The sequence below is a fragment of the Rattus rattus genome, chromosome 6 (genome assembly GCF_011064425.1).
Source record: "Rattus rattus isolate New Zealand chromosome 6, Rrattus_CSIRO_v1, whole genome shotgun sequence".
Taxonomy (NCBI): domain Eukaryota; kingdom Metazoa; phylum Chordata; class Mammalia; order Rodentia; family Muridae; genus Rattus; species Rattus rattus.
In genome coordinates, this window is record NC_046159.1 from 6,491,900 (window position 1) to 6,511,872 (window position 19,973).

The window sequence follows — 19,973 nt, forward strand, 5'->3', positions numbered from 1 at the left end:
GTGTGTTTGAAGATAGTGACAGTGTACTTATATATAATAAATGAATAAATCTTTAAAAAAAAAAGGTTGGGGATTTAGCTCAGTGGTAAAGCACTTGCCTAGCAAGCGCAAGGCCCTGGGTTTGGTCCCCAGCTCTGAAAAAAAGAAAAAAAGAAAGATAATTAAGGAATTGCCATATAACCAACGGCTGCAAGGACTTTGAGATTGCACAGGCAAGGGACCAGGAAAAAGGGGAGAAAGAGAATGGCCATGACTTAGAGGCAAAGGGATCAGATTTGAGAGCTGCAGGAGAGAAATCACTCAACAATATAGGTGGAAAGGAAATGCAGTCCTATGAGGGGGCTCCCCAGAAAGCAACAGGGTCACAGAGATGAAATGTAGATTTTAAAAGATGTTAAGCCAAGAATACAAGAGGGAAATGTGTGCTAGCTGCATGGAGGTTTAGAAGTCCACAACCCTTAAGCTAGTCAAGGCATATAAAAATTAGCTAGTGTGTGTCTATCTTTCATTCATGAATCCACAGAGCTCTTGGGAGGGTGTAGCACATACGTGAATGAGACCCTCTGGGAGCTTAACTAATTCACCGCTAGAGGTAAACTTAATTAAACAGAGGAAAAGACATCAACTACTTCTTACTACCAGAGAAACATTAAAGAGATAAACGCTTCCAGCTGTAAGGCCTGTTTACAGACTGTTTACTTAAAAAGCTGCTGTCTAAGTCTATAGAGGACACTATAGAGGGTACTCCAGTAAAGCACCAAGATGGCATGTGGCACTTATGCAGAGGTCTTACCAGTCTCTGGAGGTTGGGTTGTCTGCTCCACGTGTACAGCTGGGAGCTGACATTGGGATACTGTCTGTGTACTTGATGAAGTAAAACTTTGACTGTAGCCAGATGAATAAGGAGATTCTTTCATTGCTTGTTCTTTCCGTGGAGGCAGAGGTGCATTAACATTAAATACCTTAAAGGAAAGAGCACACAAAAGCACTGGGTATGGTTCAGAGGAAGTGTCTCAATAACATCTGTACAACTGTACCAGATCCTAAGGCATTAGATGAGCAAAGGACTTGAACCGACATTTCTTCAAAGACAACAAACAACTATTAAGAACAAGAAAGCCTGATCATCCTTAGTCATCAGGGAAATGTAAACCAAGACCACTGTGGGGTTTCCCTTCAAACCCACTGGGCCCACCATTGATGGAAAGCAAGACTAAAGAGGGAGCGGGGGAAACTAATCTTATTACTGCTGGAAAGGTAAGCTGGCACAAGCACTGGGGAACAGATGATGGTTCCTTGTGAAGAAAATGTAAACCCACCATAATGTCCAGATACTGTCCCAAAAGAAGTAGAAATCAAGACTTGAGCAGATATGAGCTGAGCAACATTACTCCTAACAGTAAAACGTCAAAAAATCAAATGAAATGAGACAAGTACATTAAGTATCATTCAGCCATAAAAACAATGAAAATATGATGTATATTACATATCAAAAACATTACACTAAGTGAAACAAGCAAGTTACAAAACAATTGTGAAAAGATTAGATGGCTCCCTGTGTAAAGACGTTTACTGAGCAACCTTAGTGACCTGAGTTAATCCATTTAAAAGTGGTAGGAAGAACTAACTCCATTGTAATTGTCCTCTGACCTCCACATGCATGATTTGCACATGAAAATAGTAAGTAATATTGCTTTTGAAAAGAAATAATGGTTTCGCTTCTACCTAGAATAAGTAATGTTGTAGAGGCAGAAGTAGAATAGAAACCATAGAGGATCTCTCTCTCTTCACCCTCTCTCTCTCCCTCTCTCCCTCTCTCTCTCACACTCTCTCTCTCTCTCTCTCCCTCTCTCTCTCACACTCTGTCTCTCTCTCTCTCTCTCTCTCTCTCTCTCTCTCTCTCTCTCTCTCACACACACACACACACACACACACACACACACACACACACACACCCCATAGGGAGGTAGAAGGGCTATCTGAGTCCTCTTACATCAATTTGCAATCAAGACAATGCCCTACAGACAAGAGCCCACAGACCATTCTGATCTCAATGTCTCACCAGTTGCCTTCTTCCAGGTAACTGAGTTGCTTCAAGGTAATAATAGCTTGTGATTTATTAACCTACTTAAAACTATTCTATGTCTACCACATGGCTAGATACCTCTGCTCAGTTTCATACATCTGACTTCTTTTGAGTGTGGGGTGAATCTCTTGCCTCTATCTCTGAGGGTTCCAATCTCTCTACTAGAACTACCACCTTCTACTTCCTGCCTTTTGCTAATGGGCTATATCGGCTTTTTATTGACAGATGATGCTTCTACACAGTATAAGAAATTATTCCTATGTCAGGGTATAATATTGGATGACTTTGACCTCAGAACTTGGAAGGCAGAGACATGAACATCTCTGAATTTAAAGCCAGCCTGGTCTACACTGGAGTTCCAGGTCAAGGCAGGGCTACAGTGAAACCCTGTATCATATAAATATACAGTACCATACTAAGGAGTTCCTCCCTCTGAGTCACTGGTCCAGAATGCTCCAAACCACACAGGGTATTGCCACTGCTCTGCATTGCCAACCACAACTAGATAGTAGGCCCCTACTGATAAAGATACCACTCACTTGGATGCGGGACATAAGAGAAATCAAACTAAGAAATTCTCTCCCTTCTGGATATACCATACATAGTGCCAGAAGTTGCTGTTGGAGCTACTAGAGGAGAAAAGACATCGAGTCTCATCTGGTGATGGGCCCTGCATGTTATAATATCAACCTGGCAAAATGAACCAATGGTGCTATCATGGCATAATGTTTACTAGGGTAACCTGCTGTTTTCTGACTGGATATGAAGTCCGTACCACAGGAGGGATTCCATTTCTGATACTATAAACCTGGTCAAAAGCTACTGTTAGTGTTTTACGACATATTTATTCTATCATAAGTCTGTCAGATTTCTAAATATTTCTGTTTATAACAATAGATTTATATTGCTTTGAATTTTGATTAGAGAAGTGTTGCAGAATATTTGATTATACTGTGAACCCCAACACTGTATTGTTTGTGTTATTTACTGAAAAAAACTGTTTCTAGTTGTTGTGTGGCTCAGACCTTAACACACATCTTTAATCCCTCTGGCTGTAATATAGGCATGACCATAGTACACCATCTTTAATCCCAAACAATGAAGGTAAAGTTAGTTGGTAGAAGGAAGCTCCCATGTTTGAAAGTGCTATCTAATTCAATGGCAGACAAAGTGATAAATTACAGAAAGATTTGACAAAATAAAATATGCCCAACTCTCATGAGAAGAGAGAAGAAAGGGAAGCCACTTGAGGTGCAGAGAGAGGAGACAGTTTTACAGAGACAGATTGCAGAGAGAAAAGTGAGACACAGGTAAAGACAGACAAGCCAAAGAATGGGAAGGAGCCAAAAGATTAGAACAGAATGCTAGAAATTAAGGTTATATTTGGTTAAAACATACTATGGCCATGTTAGACACTAGTCTAGTTTATTACAGAAATATATTCCCTTGGTTGAACATATAAATATCTAAAAATGAGCAATGTTTGTCTATTCAAATATATGATAGGTAGGTAGGTAGATAGATAGATAGATAGATAGATAGATAGATAGATAGACAGACAGACAGACAGTCTTCAAAAACCTCAGAGATCCACAGAAAATGCACTTAAAGATCTTTTACTATTTTAAGGCTTTTTTGACAATGAGACATATCAGCCCCTGGCAGCACCTCATTTCTACTTCAAAGATGATGATGAGCATTGAAGAACCTCTGTATGGCGTTTGCTTCAAAAGAAGCAAGCTAGCCATTGAACAAGAAATTATCCTTATTTCAACTGCTGACAGTATGGTGTCCAAAATGGACCAAAAAAAAAAAAAAAAAAAACAGAGACGCAGGAAAGTCAACTGACGAGCTTTGCAAAGACAAGGTAGGCAAGCCATTTCTGCTTCACAAATAAAAAATCTACCAGATAATTCTGGGCCCAAAGGCTGAAGATAGATGCTCCAATGTTATACAGAAGTTTTGGGGACTGTCTAGGCAGCCGATGTCTCTGACATTTCTATAGTTTTGAAAGGTGTTTGCGCTGTACTTCCTATATACACAGATATTCTTTATACCTTCTCAAGTCTCTGAAGACTACATAGTTATAGTCTTACAATAAAAGTTGAACTTGTTTAGAATTTAAGAAAATATGTTTAGGTATAAGAAGATGTTTTTGGGTTGGTAATACAAGTTATGATAGAAAATGATTTAGGTGCAGAACGCTGAACTCACCAAGATAGAACAGATAATAGAGTACTTTCTCCTAAATTGATATATACAAATGGACTAGACACTGTCACTCTTACATAATAGTTTTTTATAATTGTTCTTATTTTAGTTTAGAAGAGAAAGAGACTTTTATTGAACTTAAAAGAAAGAGAGAGACTTTTATTGAACTGTTGGGGTTTGTCTTGTGTGTCTTGTGTGTATTCAGATACTGAGTTCTGTTCTCCAGTCTGGACATGGGCATTGTATTGACCAATGTTCTGTAAAGAATGTTCCTCAATAGTACCTGATTGATGAATAAAAAGCTAGAGCGCCTGTAACTGGGCAGGAGAGAGGAGGACAGAAATTCAGATCAAGTGAGGGAATCTCAGACAGGGATCACAAGGAGAGAGGACAAAGGAGAGGAAAAGAAAGAGATCACCATGCAACAGGATCAACCATGAGGACCAAGAGAAGATTGCCCTGAGGACACACATGGAACAGAGCAAGACTCAGTTGGCAGGTAATGGGACATTTATCTGGTTATTAACAGACCAGTTGGGTTAGAAGAGCTTAGAACCTGCCCAGCACAGTACCAGCAGCTTGATAAAAAAATCTGATGTCTCTGTGTTGTTTACACAGGAGCTAAACAATCAATATACAACAGAACCTGTTTTACTGGGTAGGCTTCAAAAAGGGAGAACAGACAGGGAGCCATCAACAAAGAGGCACTATGACAAAACCGAGTGGACAAACACAAGACAAACCGAGTGGACTGGTCTGACAGGTTAGACTGTACTGCAATAGGTAATACCTACTGAACCATTCTATTTCATCATGTGATGAGACACTGTCTGCTTTTGATTAGACAAAAGAAAAATAAATTTGAATCCTAATATTAGGAGACTGCCAGGGAAAGTAGAAAAAGCAAGGAGAAAAAGACCCTCAAACAGTTCAGCCATAGGAGGAGGGTCTGTGAATTCCTGCTGCTGAGTTCAGCAGCCCTGCTCTGGGCCTGCTGGACACTGCTCACCCACTATCATTGCTCCCCAGGTGCTGGTGTGAAGCAGGCAGCACCAACAACAAAGGCCCTTACTCCCCTACTGAGTGGTTTTCTCTCCTAAAGACACACACTCTAGTGTCACACTATCTTTCCTCTCTTTTCCTTTATAAAGATTTTCCTTGGTGTGTGTACATGTTGGCCTCATATTGTTTGCACCATGTCTATAGCTGCTGCCTAGAAAGGCCACAAGAGGATGTGGGATCCAATGGATGTTACAGAACATTACAGACATCTGTAAGCCACCAAGTAGGTCTCAGAAATCAAATCTGAGCCACTTCTCCAGCCCCTGCAATAGTATCTTCTTAAAAAAGTTTTACACTACAATTTATAGAGGAATACATTTTCAGAACACACACAAATCTGAACCTGAAACTCTGTGAACCAGAATGAGACTAAAATAAAATTAAATGAATTTTAATTAATTTATATCCTACTTCAAGTTATTAAAGCTGGAACCTTTAGTAATGCAGTATCAGTAATGATTAATATTACACGTAACTGTTGCCAAAACAATGTTTACCACCCACGTATTCCTTTTGTGGAAAGAGTATTAGGGATCAACCACATTCATTTTCACATGGGTTCAAGGCTTTGTCTGCTAATTTTCAGAGAAGAAACAAGGCTCTGATAAAAATAGTCCTTAAACAAATCACTCTTAGAGTATAGGCCCCACACCCAGCAGGGACTAGCCAACGCAAAATAAATGCAATAGCATCTTTGGATTCTCTATATCATGTTAAGTCAAGACATTTTCCTATTTCACAGTTCCTTTGTGCACAAGCGTGCGTGCATCTGTGTATGTACTATGGCTTCCAGTTTGGGGATTGTTAATAGACTCCTGTATGCATCTCTACTTCTAAATGCATTTCCTGTGCTTTTTCTTTGGCTCTTTTCTTGTTTGGAGTTTTGCCATATTCCAATTTGTTTGTTTTTTTATTTTACTTTATCATCATTACTTAGATGCCTGTTCATTTTTGAAAGAGATAGAAAGGGTGTGGACTGGATAGGAGTGTAAGTGGGAAGACCTAGGAAGAGTAAGGGAAAGGAAAACAATCAGAATATACTGTATGAAAAATCTATTTTCAATTAAAAAAATACTTCTTGAAAGTTCTGGAGGTTGTAGATTTAATACTCCATCACAACAGTGACAAATTTAAACTCCAACAGCCCCAACAGAGCAACATGAAAGCAAACATCTCATCCGGGACCAAAGCTAGGTGTGGGAGAACCCTCAGCTCTTCCACAGCCATCATTTCCCTTCCTTACTCACTGTCTGCATGGCCTGAAAGGGTGCTGTGCTAATGGCTGCCGAGCTCCCACTTGCAGGAGGTAACTGGAAGCCCTTCGACAGTGGAGGATTTGGAGAACCAAGTGCAGATGCTGGCTTGCAGGGGGGAGCCACCATCTGTGGAGGAGAAATGCGACATCAGCCATACTTGCCACAGGCCAGGAGGTTGACTTGCACTAAGCCCCAAGCTGACACAAGTCAGCAAGTTCTTTAGGGTGACAGGGGAACACAGGAATGCAGAGAGCAGCGTTTGCTTACAATTTCAAATCGAGACTGCTGAGGATGCACAGTACATTTGCTTTGATAGGACGCTGACAAAGAAAGTGTCACACAAGGGGTTCTCAACTTCCCACCAGCTTTCCAAATAATAATCCAGTATTACTCCAAATACATGCAAAGACTGAGTTTAAGAAAAACTTTGGGTTAGTTAGCTCCTTAGTATTAATTCTTTATTTAAAAAAAAATTAGTAGTTTCCTAAGTTCTGTGACTTAAAAAAAAACAATTTTCATCTAATTTAAGTAATCCTTACCTATAAAGTCAAATTAATATAACATAAAGCCCAATCTCAACCAGATTAGAAATCAGACCATTATAGGTCTCTTGGCGGGGGAGGGGAGAGGGAGGGGGAAATCACTTTTTCTTTGTCAAAAAGCCAGCTCTCTTAATTTAGAGCAAGTAAGCACTATAAAGACGAATCATCCATGTTTTTTTACATTCTATAATGAACTCTCATTTATTAGTTTAAATTATAACCTAATAGTTATTAAATTCCTCCCAATTCATCCCATCCATGACTATCTAGCTCAAGGATTTGTTCAAAGAGTAAAGATTGAAATGTAGAACTACATTCACAAACCTCATACTGTCAAAATGCTTTTGATAAGATGAGCCAGGAAGACTGTTAACTCATTCCAACTCAGTCAGTGCTATGAACACTGTAAAAACCAAATCTTCAGTTATGTGATTGATTTCTCCTAAGTCGACCTGAAGCTTTTCTTTATTCTACATTTAAAATGCCATAAGGAAACCCAATGCTTTGCTAGTTATAGAGATTTACTTTATTTTTAAGTCTGTATGTGTGTGAATATATCTGTCTGTGCACAGGAGTGCAAGTGCCCAGATTCTGAGGCTGGAGTTACAGGTAGTTGTGAGCTACAAGATGAGTGCTGGGGCTTAAGACGACTTGGCTTCTCTCCAAAATCAGTACACATTCTTAATCACTAAACCATCTCTCCAGCCCTGTATATTACTTATTAAAATACATTAATAAATTGACTAAGCTTGGCCATACGCTTTATAATCCCAACACTTGAGAAGTAGAAGCAAAAGGATCAGGAATTGAAGGCCAGCCTGTGCTACAGGAAATCATCTCAGAAAACAGTAATAGAGAGGCAGGAGCGATGGCTCAGCAATTAAGAGACCTTGTTGCTCTTGCAGAGGACCTAGGTTCAATTCCTAGCAGCTACATAACTTCAGTTACAGGAACTAATGTCCTCTTCTAAGCCCGTTGGGCACCAAACACAATGTGGTACACATACATATATGCATGAAACAAAATGAATAAATCTTTAAACAAATTAAAAATGATAATTCTAAGTATATTTATTATATCAGGTAAGATATGTACTATTAATTCTATATACATGGCAAAGCCACAATAGTGACCTTTGTATGTTCTAGGACCACAACATCTACAAAAGGTAATAACTATATTAATAAATACAAACACTTTAATTCCATCAATCATGCCAGTAACTCATAAGCTCATTCTGCAATTCTTTGAGATAGCAAAGAAATTAAGACAATGTATCTCATTACCTCAGGGGTCTCTGAGGTCATAAACTCTGTTTCAGATCCCAGAGAAGCCTGATCAGTAGTAACCAAGCAAGCATTCGAGCTACAAGTAACTGGAGAAGAAGCCTAGACACAAGGAAGATAGAAAGATTGTCAACATATACTGTGTTCACTTCATATTTCCTGGGCCCTAGACTTCTTGATATGTTAAGTTTCACTGGCACGCAGTGGTACCATGCAGTATGCTAAATGCACTATATATATATTAATATAATTTATCCTAACAAACATGGAGTAAGCATAATTACCTTCACTTTAGTGTTATCAAGAAGCAAGAACAGTTAGGCATACAAAGAGTAGTGATGCACACCTTTAAACCCACACTTGGGAAGCTGAGGTTGGCAGATCTCAGAGTTTAAGGCCAGCCTAGCCTGGTATACAGAGAAAGTTCCAGGATAGCCAGGACTACATAGAAAAACCCTATGTCAAAAATCTTAGGGGAAGCCCTGGGTCCTGTTAAGCCTGAACCCCCAGTGAACTAGACTTTTGGGGGGAGGGCGGTAATGGGGGAGGTTGGGAGGGAACACACATAAGGAAGGGAGGGGGGGGATGTTTACCCGGAAACCGGGAAAGGGAATAACACTCGAAATGTATATAAGAAATACTCAATAAAAAAAAAAAAATCTTGACCCCCCCCCACCCAAAAAAAGAGCAGCAGTGGCAGTCAGGCAATGGTGACCCATGCCTTTAATCCCAGCACTGTGGAGGCAGAGGCTGAGGCAGGCGGATCTCTGAATTTGAGGCCAGCCTGGTCTACAGAGTGAATTCCAGGACAGGCACGCACACATGGGGTGGGGTGAGGGAGCAGTGAGGAGGGGGAGGAAGAAGAAGATCAGGAGGAGGAGAAGAAGCAGCAACAGCAGCAGCAGCAGAACAAAGAAAGGTGAAGTAATCTGTCCAAGATCAGAAAAATAAATAAAGTTCAATAACAGAACATGTTAAACCAAATTCTTGGTCCAGAAAAATCTAGTGCCAGATCTGCAATGTGGCTGACACATTGTAGCTTGTTAGCAGTGCATGCTATCAAGCTATGCACAGATCTAATCAGGCTTTTGGTCTGAAGGCTTTGCATGCCTTACAGAGACAGGCAAAAGGATTAAAAAAAAAAAAAAGATAAGCTCTACACAGATCAAAACAGCATCAAAGTTCTAAGAAAAAATTAGGAGTAAGAAGCAGGTATAAAATAAAAACTAGGAACAAGCACAAAGGCTGTGACAACTTAACAATAAAACAACAAACGCGGTTTAGAAGAAAACCTACATCACAAACGTTGATTAAAATATAAGAGATACCTAAAATAATCTAACAGTGATGATAACTAAGTGCTTATGCACCCAGTCCTGCATCCGAATACTTCTCCATAGGTCTCAGAAGCTCCAGTAATATCACAGGAGAACCAGAAATCAGCTGAGTGGTATCCAAATATCAGAGCAGTTGTTACGTTTCTATAAACTGCTAAAGGGACTTTCATAGTATGCTCCTACCTCAGGAGAGGCAGAAGGTCAATTTAAGAAAAGCGTATAGACAAATGTGATAGCACATGCCTATTATCCCAGCACTAGGGAAGCAGAGTCAGAATGACCAAGAGTTGAAGGTCATCTTCCTCAACTACGTAGTTCTAGGCTAACTGAGTTACGGTGGCCGACCTTGCCTCCAACAACAAATAAAATAAACAACAGGCACAGAAAGAATCATGAGTCTGTGTGTGTGCATGCATGCACGTTCACAGATATACTTGCACGCAGGCAGGCAAGGCAGGCACGCACACACACACACACCCAAACCCCAGAAAAATTTGAAAGGCCAGACTGGTCCACAAGGCCAATCAGAGCTATATTGCCAGATCCTGCTCCATCTAACCTCCACTTCTCAAAAAGAGTTCAGGAGAATTTATTTTAACACTTTAGAACAGTTTATATACTAATTTACATGATTAATAACTAACCAAAATATGAGAATTATGAGTGTTCTAAAATCATGCTTTTTCTTAGTACTTTAAATTAAGTACTACCCATCATAAGTGGGACTGGTTGCTGTTGGGCTATACTTGTGTAGAAGGAGAATCCCAGAAACTCTAATTTAACCCTCCTTTGTTAGCTAAACAGTTAACCCTAATAGTTCTTTGTTAACCGTAACAGTTAAGTTAAAAAGACTGGAAGCCAGTCCAGTGGAACGCATACATTGCCCCAGGGCTAGAAGACAAGTTCATGACTACCCTGGACTACAGAGCAAAACCCTGGCTTAAAATACACATTTTATTTAAGTTTCACTTAATAGAGTCTCAGGTGTAACTCAGTGGCAGAGCTCTTGCCTGGCCAGCGACCACAGAAGCTCGATGTCTCCAATGTCCAGCACCATAGGGGACAAAAACATGTTACTTAACGACAACAAAACATTTATATTAGTATTTATCTATAAACTGCAATTACTCTTGCCTCCAAAGTATTGGTGAGTAAGGGTGTTTGGGACCAGTGGTTTTAAGTGTAAGTATGCAGACTCACCTAGAAGGTTATTAAAAGACAAATGCTACTGGTCATTCTAGCGCAGGCCAACATTCCAGCACTCCTGAGGCACGATGATCACACACAAGGTCTAAACTAGCCTATGCTGCAAAGTGAATTCAAGGTCAGACTGGGCTATATAAGAGACTTTGTCTCTAATAATAGCGCGCACACGCGCGCGCGCACACACACACACACACACACACACACACACACACACACACACACACACACACACAATATGCTCTTCTAATTGGTCTAAGATAAAAAAAAATTCTTTTCTCAATCAGATATATCAGAATAAGTCTGATTACTCTTGCCAAAGTAAGATGTCCTCCCCATACAGCAAAGAAGAGTGTCAAGTAAGTTACCTTTGATGGCTCTTGAAGAAAATCACTTTGGTTGGACAAGTTTTGTCCTGCAGATACTGTAGAGACTAAAGAAAACCAAACAATTAAGGGGAGAGAAAAGTTAATATATATAAATTTAACAAAACAAAGTTTACTCTTTACAAAGTAAGTGTCAATTAGAAGAGCAAGTTCCTATTACAACTTTGAAGAGAGCAGACTGGATACTAGTCAGAAACACTAATTCCAAATTACATGGAGATGTTCTAAGGTTATATGGGTAAAACCAACATTCCAAAGCTTCCACAAAAAAAAAAAAAACAAAACTATGACTTGAAAAATTATTGGGGGGGGGGGGTTGGGGATTTAGCTCAGTGGTAGAGCGCTTGCCTAGCAAGTGCAAGGCCCTGGGTTCAGTCCCCAGCTCCTCCGGAAAAAAAAGAAAAAAGAAAAAAAATTATTGGGGACAATATTCTGGAAGAGTGAGCTGTCACTAACTAATACACATAACCTTCTTAATAAGTCTTAGCTGGTCATCTGTTTGTTTGGATTTCTCCACTGTGGTTATACATATTAATATTCTTTTTACAAGTATATAGTTTTCAGTTTGATTTCACTCATTAGTATCCATCACTTCTGTTAACTAATGTGAACTATTCTTGCTTTACCAGCATTATAGCATCACTTTAGCAGCTCTTCAATGCTTACATTTGGACCATAGTTTTGATCATGGTACACCAGTGTTGGATTCAGGCTCCATCATTTGTTACCATGACAGTCATTATTCTAAGTATTACTGAGGTAATCCTGTCAGCCAGGATGACCCAAAAGCCTGCACACTAGATTTACAGCTCAAAGGTCAAGTAGGTTGAACTCAGAAACCACAACCCCAAAAAGAACATAGAAAATGGCTAAGGCAGCTGTTAGACATCTTTATTTGCCCATCCGAGGACATTACATTTTCTAACAAATATAAATATGTTACTAAAGGATTCTTATGTCCTAATGGCAATAAATTAACAAACACTTAAGCTATCTGGAGCGAGTGAATGATTCATAAATGACTGTTAGCTCAAAAGCTGTGTAAGTCTTTAGCGTTATTATGTTCCTAGTGGGTTACCTGGCGAAGCTGAAGGCGGCTGAGAAGATGGAATTGCACTTGAGGGTGTGTCGACATCTAGAACAGACTCCTAGAGAAGATTTTAGATAGCAAAAAGAAACACAGATGGTTTAATAAGTAGTTCACTGTACTGACCATAGCTATTACTAAAGATGCCAGCTAAGCTGCAGGCAACTAGCTAATTCCTTCTTTGTGATGTTAACAAGTTGAAGAGTCAAAACTGAACCCTAAAGTCACTGTCAAACCTCAAGATTGGGTCAAGTATTAAAACTAGAACAGGATTCTAAGGCCCATTTTAGATATGCATGCCTGACTGAGTCTTAAGCATAAAATGTTAGTCTTAGTCTAGTCTAGACTGAACTTAAATTTTTATTATAACTAACAAATGAGAGGGGCTACTTATTTTTATCTCAACCACTTAATGGTTATGCTGGTAAACATTTTATGATGAGAAACTATTGCCTTCTCATAATTGTGTATAAGAGTTCTCAAGAAAACCTCCCAGACTCTGTTTGCTGAAGCTAGAAATTTGAAGAAAGCATCTTACTTCTCTGATTCATCTTGAAATAAAATGAAAGATAATCAAATTATCTTTCACTTTGAAAACTAGAAAGCTGGAAATTAAAGAAAGAACCTGGCTTAAGCTATTCAGCTGTCAAGAAATAGGACTGGTGTTTACACCCAGGCCCACAGCCAAAGCTCAAGACGTATCTCCACTGTTTAAATGCACTTTGTTTATTCCAGTAGTCAGCCTCAGTAATAGAATGCTGTTCTGAAATTTCTAAAGAGTCTGTGTCATATAATTTAATAAAACACAGCATTTCATAATGGATTGGTGATACATGTCTTTATTTCTAGCCCCTGGGAGGCAGAAGCAAGTTGATCTCTATGAATTCAAGACCATCCTGGTCTCCACTTTGAGTACCAGGCTAGCAAAGATGCACAGTGAGGAGACCCTATCTTCAAGAGGAAAATGGTCTTTTTCATAATTTAACGATTAATTTAGCACAAGTTTCCAGTCTTCTATACCTTTGAAGACAAGTGATGGTGTCTCATAATTTTTTTAGGCAGTGGGACTGGAAACACGAAGCAGCAAACAGGTTCTCAGTTTTAATATATCTACCAAAGATTCACAGCAGTCCTGGGACTTATACACATGATGTTTTTGACATGCTTAATTATTGCCTTTACACATAACAAACTTGGGAAGTAGAGACTACAACTTTTTTCACATTAAAAACAATAGCAACCACAAAGCAGAGAGTGAACTGACTCGGCCAGATAGCAGAAAACTGCAGAACCAGGACGCCAGTCTACATAACGGGATCTAGAGTCTTGAGAATTTCAACAAGATGTTTCATATACAAGTTACTAGTTCCACAAATATCACTTAAGATTCATTTTTAAAATGGCTCATAAACAAGATGTGTGACAGGGAAGTTATGGGAGTAGCCAACCATTTCTGGGTTGAACTTTATGCCTGTGCCACAGGAAATAATTTGACCCTGATACTGTATGCTCAAGACTTAGGGCTTCCAGGACCAGAGGCCCTAGTAAGAAAAACTGCTACTATTCTTTTGATAAGTGGGTTTTTATCAAACTGCCATTTAAAAACTTGTATTTATACCCACAGATTAGAACTACTTCATCCTTGGTCAGAGACGCTTTTTGGCAGTGAGCAGCAGTCAATGCATAAACTCCTAAGTGGTCAAAGTGTGTAGAGTGACTTGAATGCTAAGCTTTACTCCTTCAGAGTTCAGGGAATATCCCAGAGGAAAGCACAGAAAGAATGCAAGACCCAGAGAGGGAAGAGGGTCGTGAAATGCTCTCTTCTGGATAGGACATAGCTTTTGCACTCACAAACTCATAGAAGCTATGGTGATCTGCTGAAATCCAAGCCAGTCAATATTCCAGCATGGATGAGATGGGGACTCGTGAAGTTCTACCCCTAGCTGAGGAGCTAGCACCCCTTGATAGCTTCTGGGGTTCTATCATGCATGAGGGGAAGGAAACACAGCATAGGAGTTGGGACATATATCACTTTTCTTTAGGTCTGTAGCAGTGAGTAAATTGCTTTTGCTCTGGTAAATGAGCCCACACTCACACATGCAGACAGCACTAACTAAAGGCTATGTTGGGTTTTTTTAAGAGGGGGGAGAGAATATGAAGGTGGGACTGGGAAGTATGGGTGGATACAAGGGGCCATGGTACAGGGGTATTTGAACTGGATATGATCAAGATACACTATAACGTAAGAAATTGTCAAGAAACAGCACAAAAAAACCCCCACTAAAGTCAAAACAAAACAAAAAATAAAATAACACAGCTCATACTTGCATAAAGTTACAAGTTCCTTGAATCTGGGTCATGAGGTCCTGCAGTTTTTCTTTCCTCAATGCTGGATCCTTTGGAAAGGGAGAGGAAGAGTCTATAGGCTGAGGCATGGGCTTAGGCACCTGCAAGACAAACCCACCATGTATGAAACTCACCAGGAAGTTCACATTACTAGTACATCTTCAGGAAATCAGATGGAAATATTAGATTTACCACAGTAAGAATTCTCACATAAATCCATTTTCTAATTAATTTCAGTTTTCCTCTTTCAAAACAACTTTAATAAAAATCTTTCTAAAACATAAAGCAGTCTTTTTTTTTTTTCTTTTGGTTTTTCAAGACTGGTTTCTCTATATAATAGCCCTGGCTCTCCTAGACTCACTTTGTAGACCAGGCTGGCCTCAAACTCACAGAGATCTGCCTGCCTCTGCTTCCAGAGTGCTGTAAAGGCATGCACCACCACACCCAGCTAGAGAAATCTCTTTCTAAAAGGACACAGAATAAAGGGCCTTCCTTAAAAGTGTTTCATTATAGATAGTCATTCCCATTTGTTCTCTGTGATGAGAATCCACTGACTATGACACATACCAATGATATGTTTCTCATCAAAACAAGAATACTATTATCACATTAAGTATGTATCTCATTTTAAGACACATATGATTTTAGAAACATTAAAATATTTATACATACTATATAGGTATATACATATACAATATATAAACAATAGAAAAGAAAAAGTACTTTATTATATTTAATTAAAAAGTATACTCATGGAGGTTTCTGTTGTTAAAAGCTCTCAGGATAAGACATCTTACATTTACCCTAACAATTTAAAGTTGTTCTTCCTTTATTTATTTTATTTTATTTTATTTGACACACTGTAGCTGTCTTCAGATACACCAGAAGAGGGCATCGGATCTCTTTTACAGATGGTTGTGAGCCACCATGTCGTTGCTGGGAATTGAACTCATGACCTCTGGAAGAGCAGCTGGGTGCTCTTAACCTCTGAGCCATCTCTCCAGCCTCATACATGTGTTTTTTGTCTGTGTGTATGTGTATACCATTTATGTGCTTGGTGCATGCAAAGGCTAAAAGGCATCAGGTACCTAGAACTCAATGAAATTGAAATTACATGTGGTATGAACTGCCATTAATAATGCCAGGAAACAAACTCCAGACTCTTCTGGAAGAACAGTCAGTGAGTGATCTTAACTACTGAGCCACTCTCTAGCCATTAACCATATTCTTTATAGCTGAGGTCAGCTGTTCAAAGAGAAGTGAGTGTCCTCTTAGTTACTGAAAGAGCCTAAAACTTCAATACAATACTGCCTGTCCCATAAAAAGCAAATCAGTATGTTTGGGCTTTTACAATTAAATATCCCTGGTTTTCAATATCATTCAAAATATGAGGAGATCAATATTCTAGTATGATAAAGGTTCAAATGCCTAGTGGATCTACAAAAAAACAAAAAAAAAAAAAAAAAAAAAAAAAAAAACCACAACAAAAATCAACCCAGTGGGGTTTTTTGATTGGTTGACTGGTTTGGTTTTCTATGTGTTTGTTTGCTTTTGTTTAGTTTTAGGACAGGCTCTCACTATGCAGCACTAATTGATGTGGAACTTGCTGTATGTAGACAAGGTTGGCCTCAAACTCTCAAATTAGAGTTTTGCTGTTTTGTTTTGTTTTAAACAGCTTTAGTGGAGTATTAACCTGGGTTTTTAATATGCTTCTCAAAAACAGCAATCATGCAATTACTATTACATGCTATCAGTTAATAAGGTGTAGCTGTCAAATTTCTACAAGGGCAGGAATAATATAAAAACATTAGCACCTGTAAAAAAAAAAAAAACCAAAAGGAGAGAACAAAATTAGGACTTGAAGAGAAGAAAGACAAGGCAAAGAAAATGGAAAAAGTCAGGAGTGGCGGTACATGCCTCCAATCCTAGCACTTAGGAGGCTAAGGCAAGCGGATCTCTATGAATTTTAAGGCAAGACTGGTCTATATACTGAGTTCCAAGCCAGCCAGAGCTGCATAATGAGATCTTGTCTCAAAAACAAAAACAAAATCCAGGTGTGGTGGCATAAGCCTTTAATCCCAGCACTCTGGAGGGAGAGGTTGGCAGATCTCTGTGAGTTCAAGGCCAGGCTGATATACAAAGCAAGTTCCAAGACAGCAAAATCTTATTTGGGGAAGAAAAAAAAAAAAGGACAATTCTAAAATTCTCTTTCTATAAGGCAGCATTGAGAAGTAGTTTGTTTATATAAAATTCTGATGCTTTGATCTCTCCAAAGAAAAGATTCTTCACACTATTAGATGACTAAAGACTTGATCAGAAAGTTCCTGACGAAAAAAAAACAAAGTGATGTTTGCTTCATAAGCAATATTAAGTAATTTATAATTTAAGTAATTTATAATTATAATTAATTATATATAATAACACAATTTGACAACCAATACTAGCAAAGATTATAGCCAAGGATCATTCCATATAAACCTCACACCTGAGATCTTATCATCAACAGAATGAGGCAGACACAGAAATCTACTCACATCTTTGGGCTCTACATTTAACTTCCTGGGAGGGACCTTGTCATTTGGTAAGAGGCCTGCTGAAGCTGCTCCCCAGGACTTCAGAGAGATCTGTGATTGTGGTACTAAGGAGTGTTTCTGGTTCTCAGCATTGTTTTCCCAGGATACTGGAGTCCCAGGCTGCACTGAAGCCTGTTCTCTGCACACAGGAGTGGTCCAGGATCTGCTGCCACTCTGTTCACTCTGCACAGATACTGCCCAGGATCCAGGAGGTAGCTTCTTTGGATCTTGTTCTTTCTGTGGCTGAACCACCCACGGCTTTGGCGTCTCCTGTACATTCTGCTCTTCTTGAGGGCTGCCCACTTTGGACTTAGGGCTTTCTGGCTTCCATTGACTGACAGGTGCCATGGAAATCTGCTGCTTCTGCTCTTCCTGTAATGTTGGCCTGAGCTTCTCCTGTTCCAAAGACACCACAGGCTTGGATACCTCCTGAGACTTAAGAGAAGACTCCCAGGACTCCAAGGACTCCTTCTTCTTCTCCTGACCATCTGGTTCTGGAAGTGTATTCCAGCATTTGAGGAGACCTGGTTTCCTAGCATAATCTGCTTCCCAGGATTGTTCTTCATTTTCTTGTTTTCTTGAAAAATTTACTTCTGTCATATAGCGTCTGTTAAGAAACTAAGTCAGAGAAATAAACAATGTACTTCAGAGAGATGGCTGGAGAGATGGCTCAATGGTTAAGAGCACTGACTGCTCTTCCAGAGGTCCTGAGTTCAATTCCCAGAAACCACATGGTAACTCACAACCATCTGTAATAGGATCTGATGCCCTCTTCTGGTGTGTCTGAAAACAGCTACTCATAAATAAAATAAATAAATCTTTTAAAAAAAGTTTTTTTAAATGCATAGACTCAGGGGATAACATCTGAAATGTAAATAAAGAAAATATCCAATAAAAGAAAAGAAAAAAACAAAAAAGAAAACAAAAAATGCATAGACTCTGAATGGAATGTTCAACTCTATTAGTATTCATATTCCATTAGTATCCTTATTCTAGTTGGAGAAACTGGCCTATTTTTATATCTACTCCTCCTCAATTAACAGAAATGTAAACTTTGATACTTCAAAAGTAGAAATCTATGACCCATTTAAGACTAAAAGAAATTACATGATATGGCACCACAATTACTTTAGGAAGTCCCTTTTCCAAGGCAACTTTGCCTTTGCCAGACTGAGTCTTTCACATACCTGTCACCTTCCTTTAAAAGTCACTGTCAGGATAATTCAATTATGAGATTATACTTTTATCTGTATGTCTCCGCAGTTCCCAGATCTTCTCTATTTTGCTCCCATTATCTATTATATTGTACATCTGGTTCTCTGATTCTCTTCAATATCCACAAATGTCAATGTCACTTTCAAAGAGTAAACACTCTTTTCTGCTATGATGTAAATTCTGATCAAAAAAATTCTGTATATCCTTAAAGTCTGACATAAGGGTTTAAAACAGCAATAGCTAATGCTGAACAGATCACCATTTATCAGACTAGCCCCATTAGCTCTCACCTCCTCTTTACTACATAGAAGAGAACAACAATCCAGCCAGACACTAAGCTAATAAACCGCAAGGCAAGGTTCAAGTTCAGTCTGTCTGCCCAAGCTTCAGACTATAAACCACAAGTAACAGATGAAAGGTGAAAACCTCAGCAAAGGACCTGATCGCTTCTTACCTCCTGCGGCTGTATCTCTGGCTGTACAAGTTCCTTCAGAGATTCTAGGAAGATAAAAAGTTATTAATAAATACAAGTTCTAAGTTTTCCTATTATACCTGTAATTCATTCCAGCCAGGAATTTCAAAGGACTCAGAAGAAGAGAGAAAGAATTAATACAATTATATATAGTCATAGCTGGACGGTTTCATCTCTTGTTTATTGGTCAGAAGTATGTGGAGGGCCTGGTTTTATAGCTCAGTGGTAGAGTACTTGCACAGCATGTACAAGGAGTGGAGCACAAAAAAAAGGAAAAAGGAATGGGTTCTAGGGATAATTAAAATTGAAGCTAGCATTTCTCCTATATAAGGTATTGACTGAAGTCAAGTTTCCATTAAAACCTCATTTCTTTAAGGTAAGGGTCTCATCATGTAGTCCTGCCAGCTGGGATTCAAGTATGGACCATCATACCCAGTTAGAAATATTTCGTTTGCTTTTTGTTTGGTTGGTTTGTTTGGTATGGTTTTGTGAGACAAGTTTTCTCTATAGCCCTGTTGTCCTAGAACTTGCTCTGTAGACCAGGCTGCCCTCAACTATCTCCTTCTACCACAGATAGCCCTATTAAAACTGTATGACAGAGGGTTGGGGATTTAGCCCAGTGGTAGAGCGCTTGCCTAGAAAGCACAAGGCCCTGGGTTCGGCCCCCAGCTCCGGAAAAAAAAAAAAAAAAGAAAAAAAAAAAAACTGTAATGACAAGTAAAGTTTACAAAGACCAATCAGTTATCTCTGCTTGAAATGGAGCCTCTGCCAAACCATCCTGTGGTCAGGAGCGGTAAGAGAAGGAGACACGGAAGCACTGGACCTTAAGAGAAGACTCCAGGACTCCTAGGATGCTTGCTTCTTCTCCTGACCATCTGATTCTGGAAGCATATTCCAGCATTTGAGGAGGC

General features: G+C 39.2%; 1 protein-coding gene across 9 annotated transcripts in view; it reads right to left on the bottom strand.

Annotated features, from left to right (window-relative positions):
• The window catches only part of Caprin2 (caprin family member 2), a 53,572-nt gene that overhangs the window by 7,853 nt on the left and 25,746 nt on the right, over positions 1-19,973 (bottom strand). For 6 of the 9 annotated variants that reach the window (XM_032905442.1, XM_032905437.1, XM_032905436.1 and 3 more), the window contains exons 8-15: positions 19,045-19,088; positions 17,337-17,993; positions 14,781-14,903; positions 12,448-12,517; positions 11,352-11,416; positions 8,444-8,545; positions 6,607-6,741; positions 794-962 (exon numbers count right to left, since the gene is read on the bottom strand). In XM_032905442.1, the coding sequence (XP_032761333.1) occupies positions 794-962; positions 6,607-6,741; positions 8,444-8,545; positions 11,352-11,416; positions 12,448-12,517; positions 14,781-14,903; positions 17,337-17,993; positions 19,045-19,088 (1,365 nt within the window). The remainder of the gene's footprint in view (positions 1-793; positions 963-6,606; positions 6,742-8,443; positions 8,546-11,351; positions 11,417-12,447; positions 12,518-14,780; positions 14,904-17,336; positions 17,994-19,044; positions 19,089-19,973) is intronic. The other 3 variants (XM_032905441.1, XM_032905440.1, XM_032905443.1) reach the window with 3 other exon arrangements.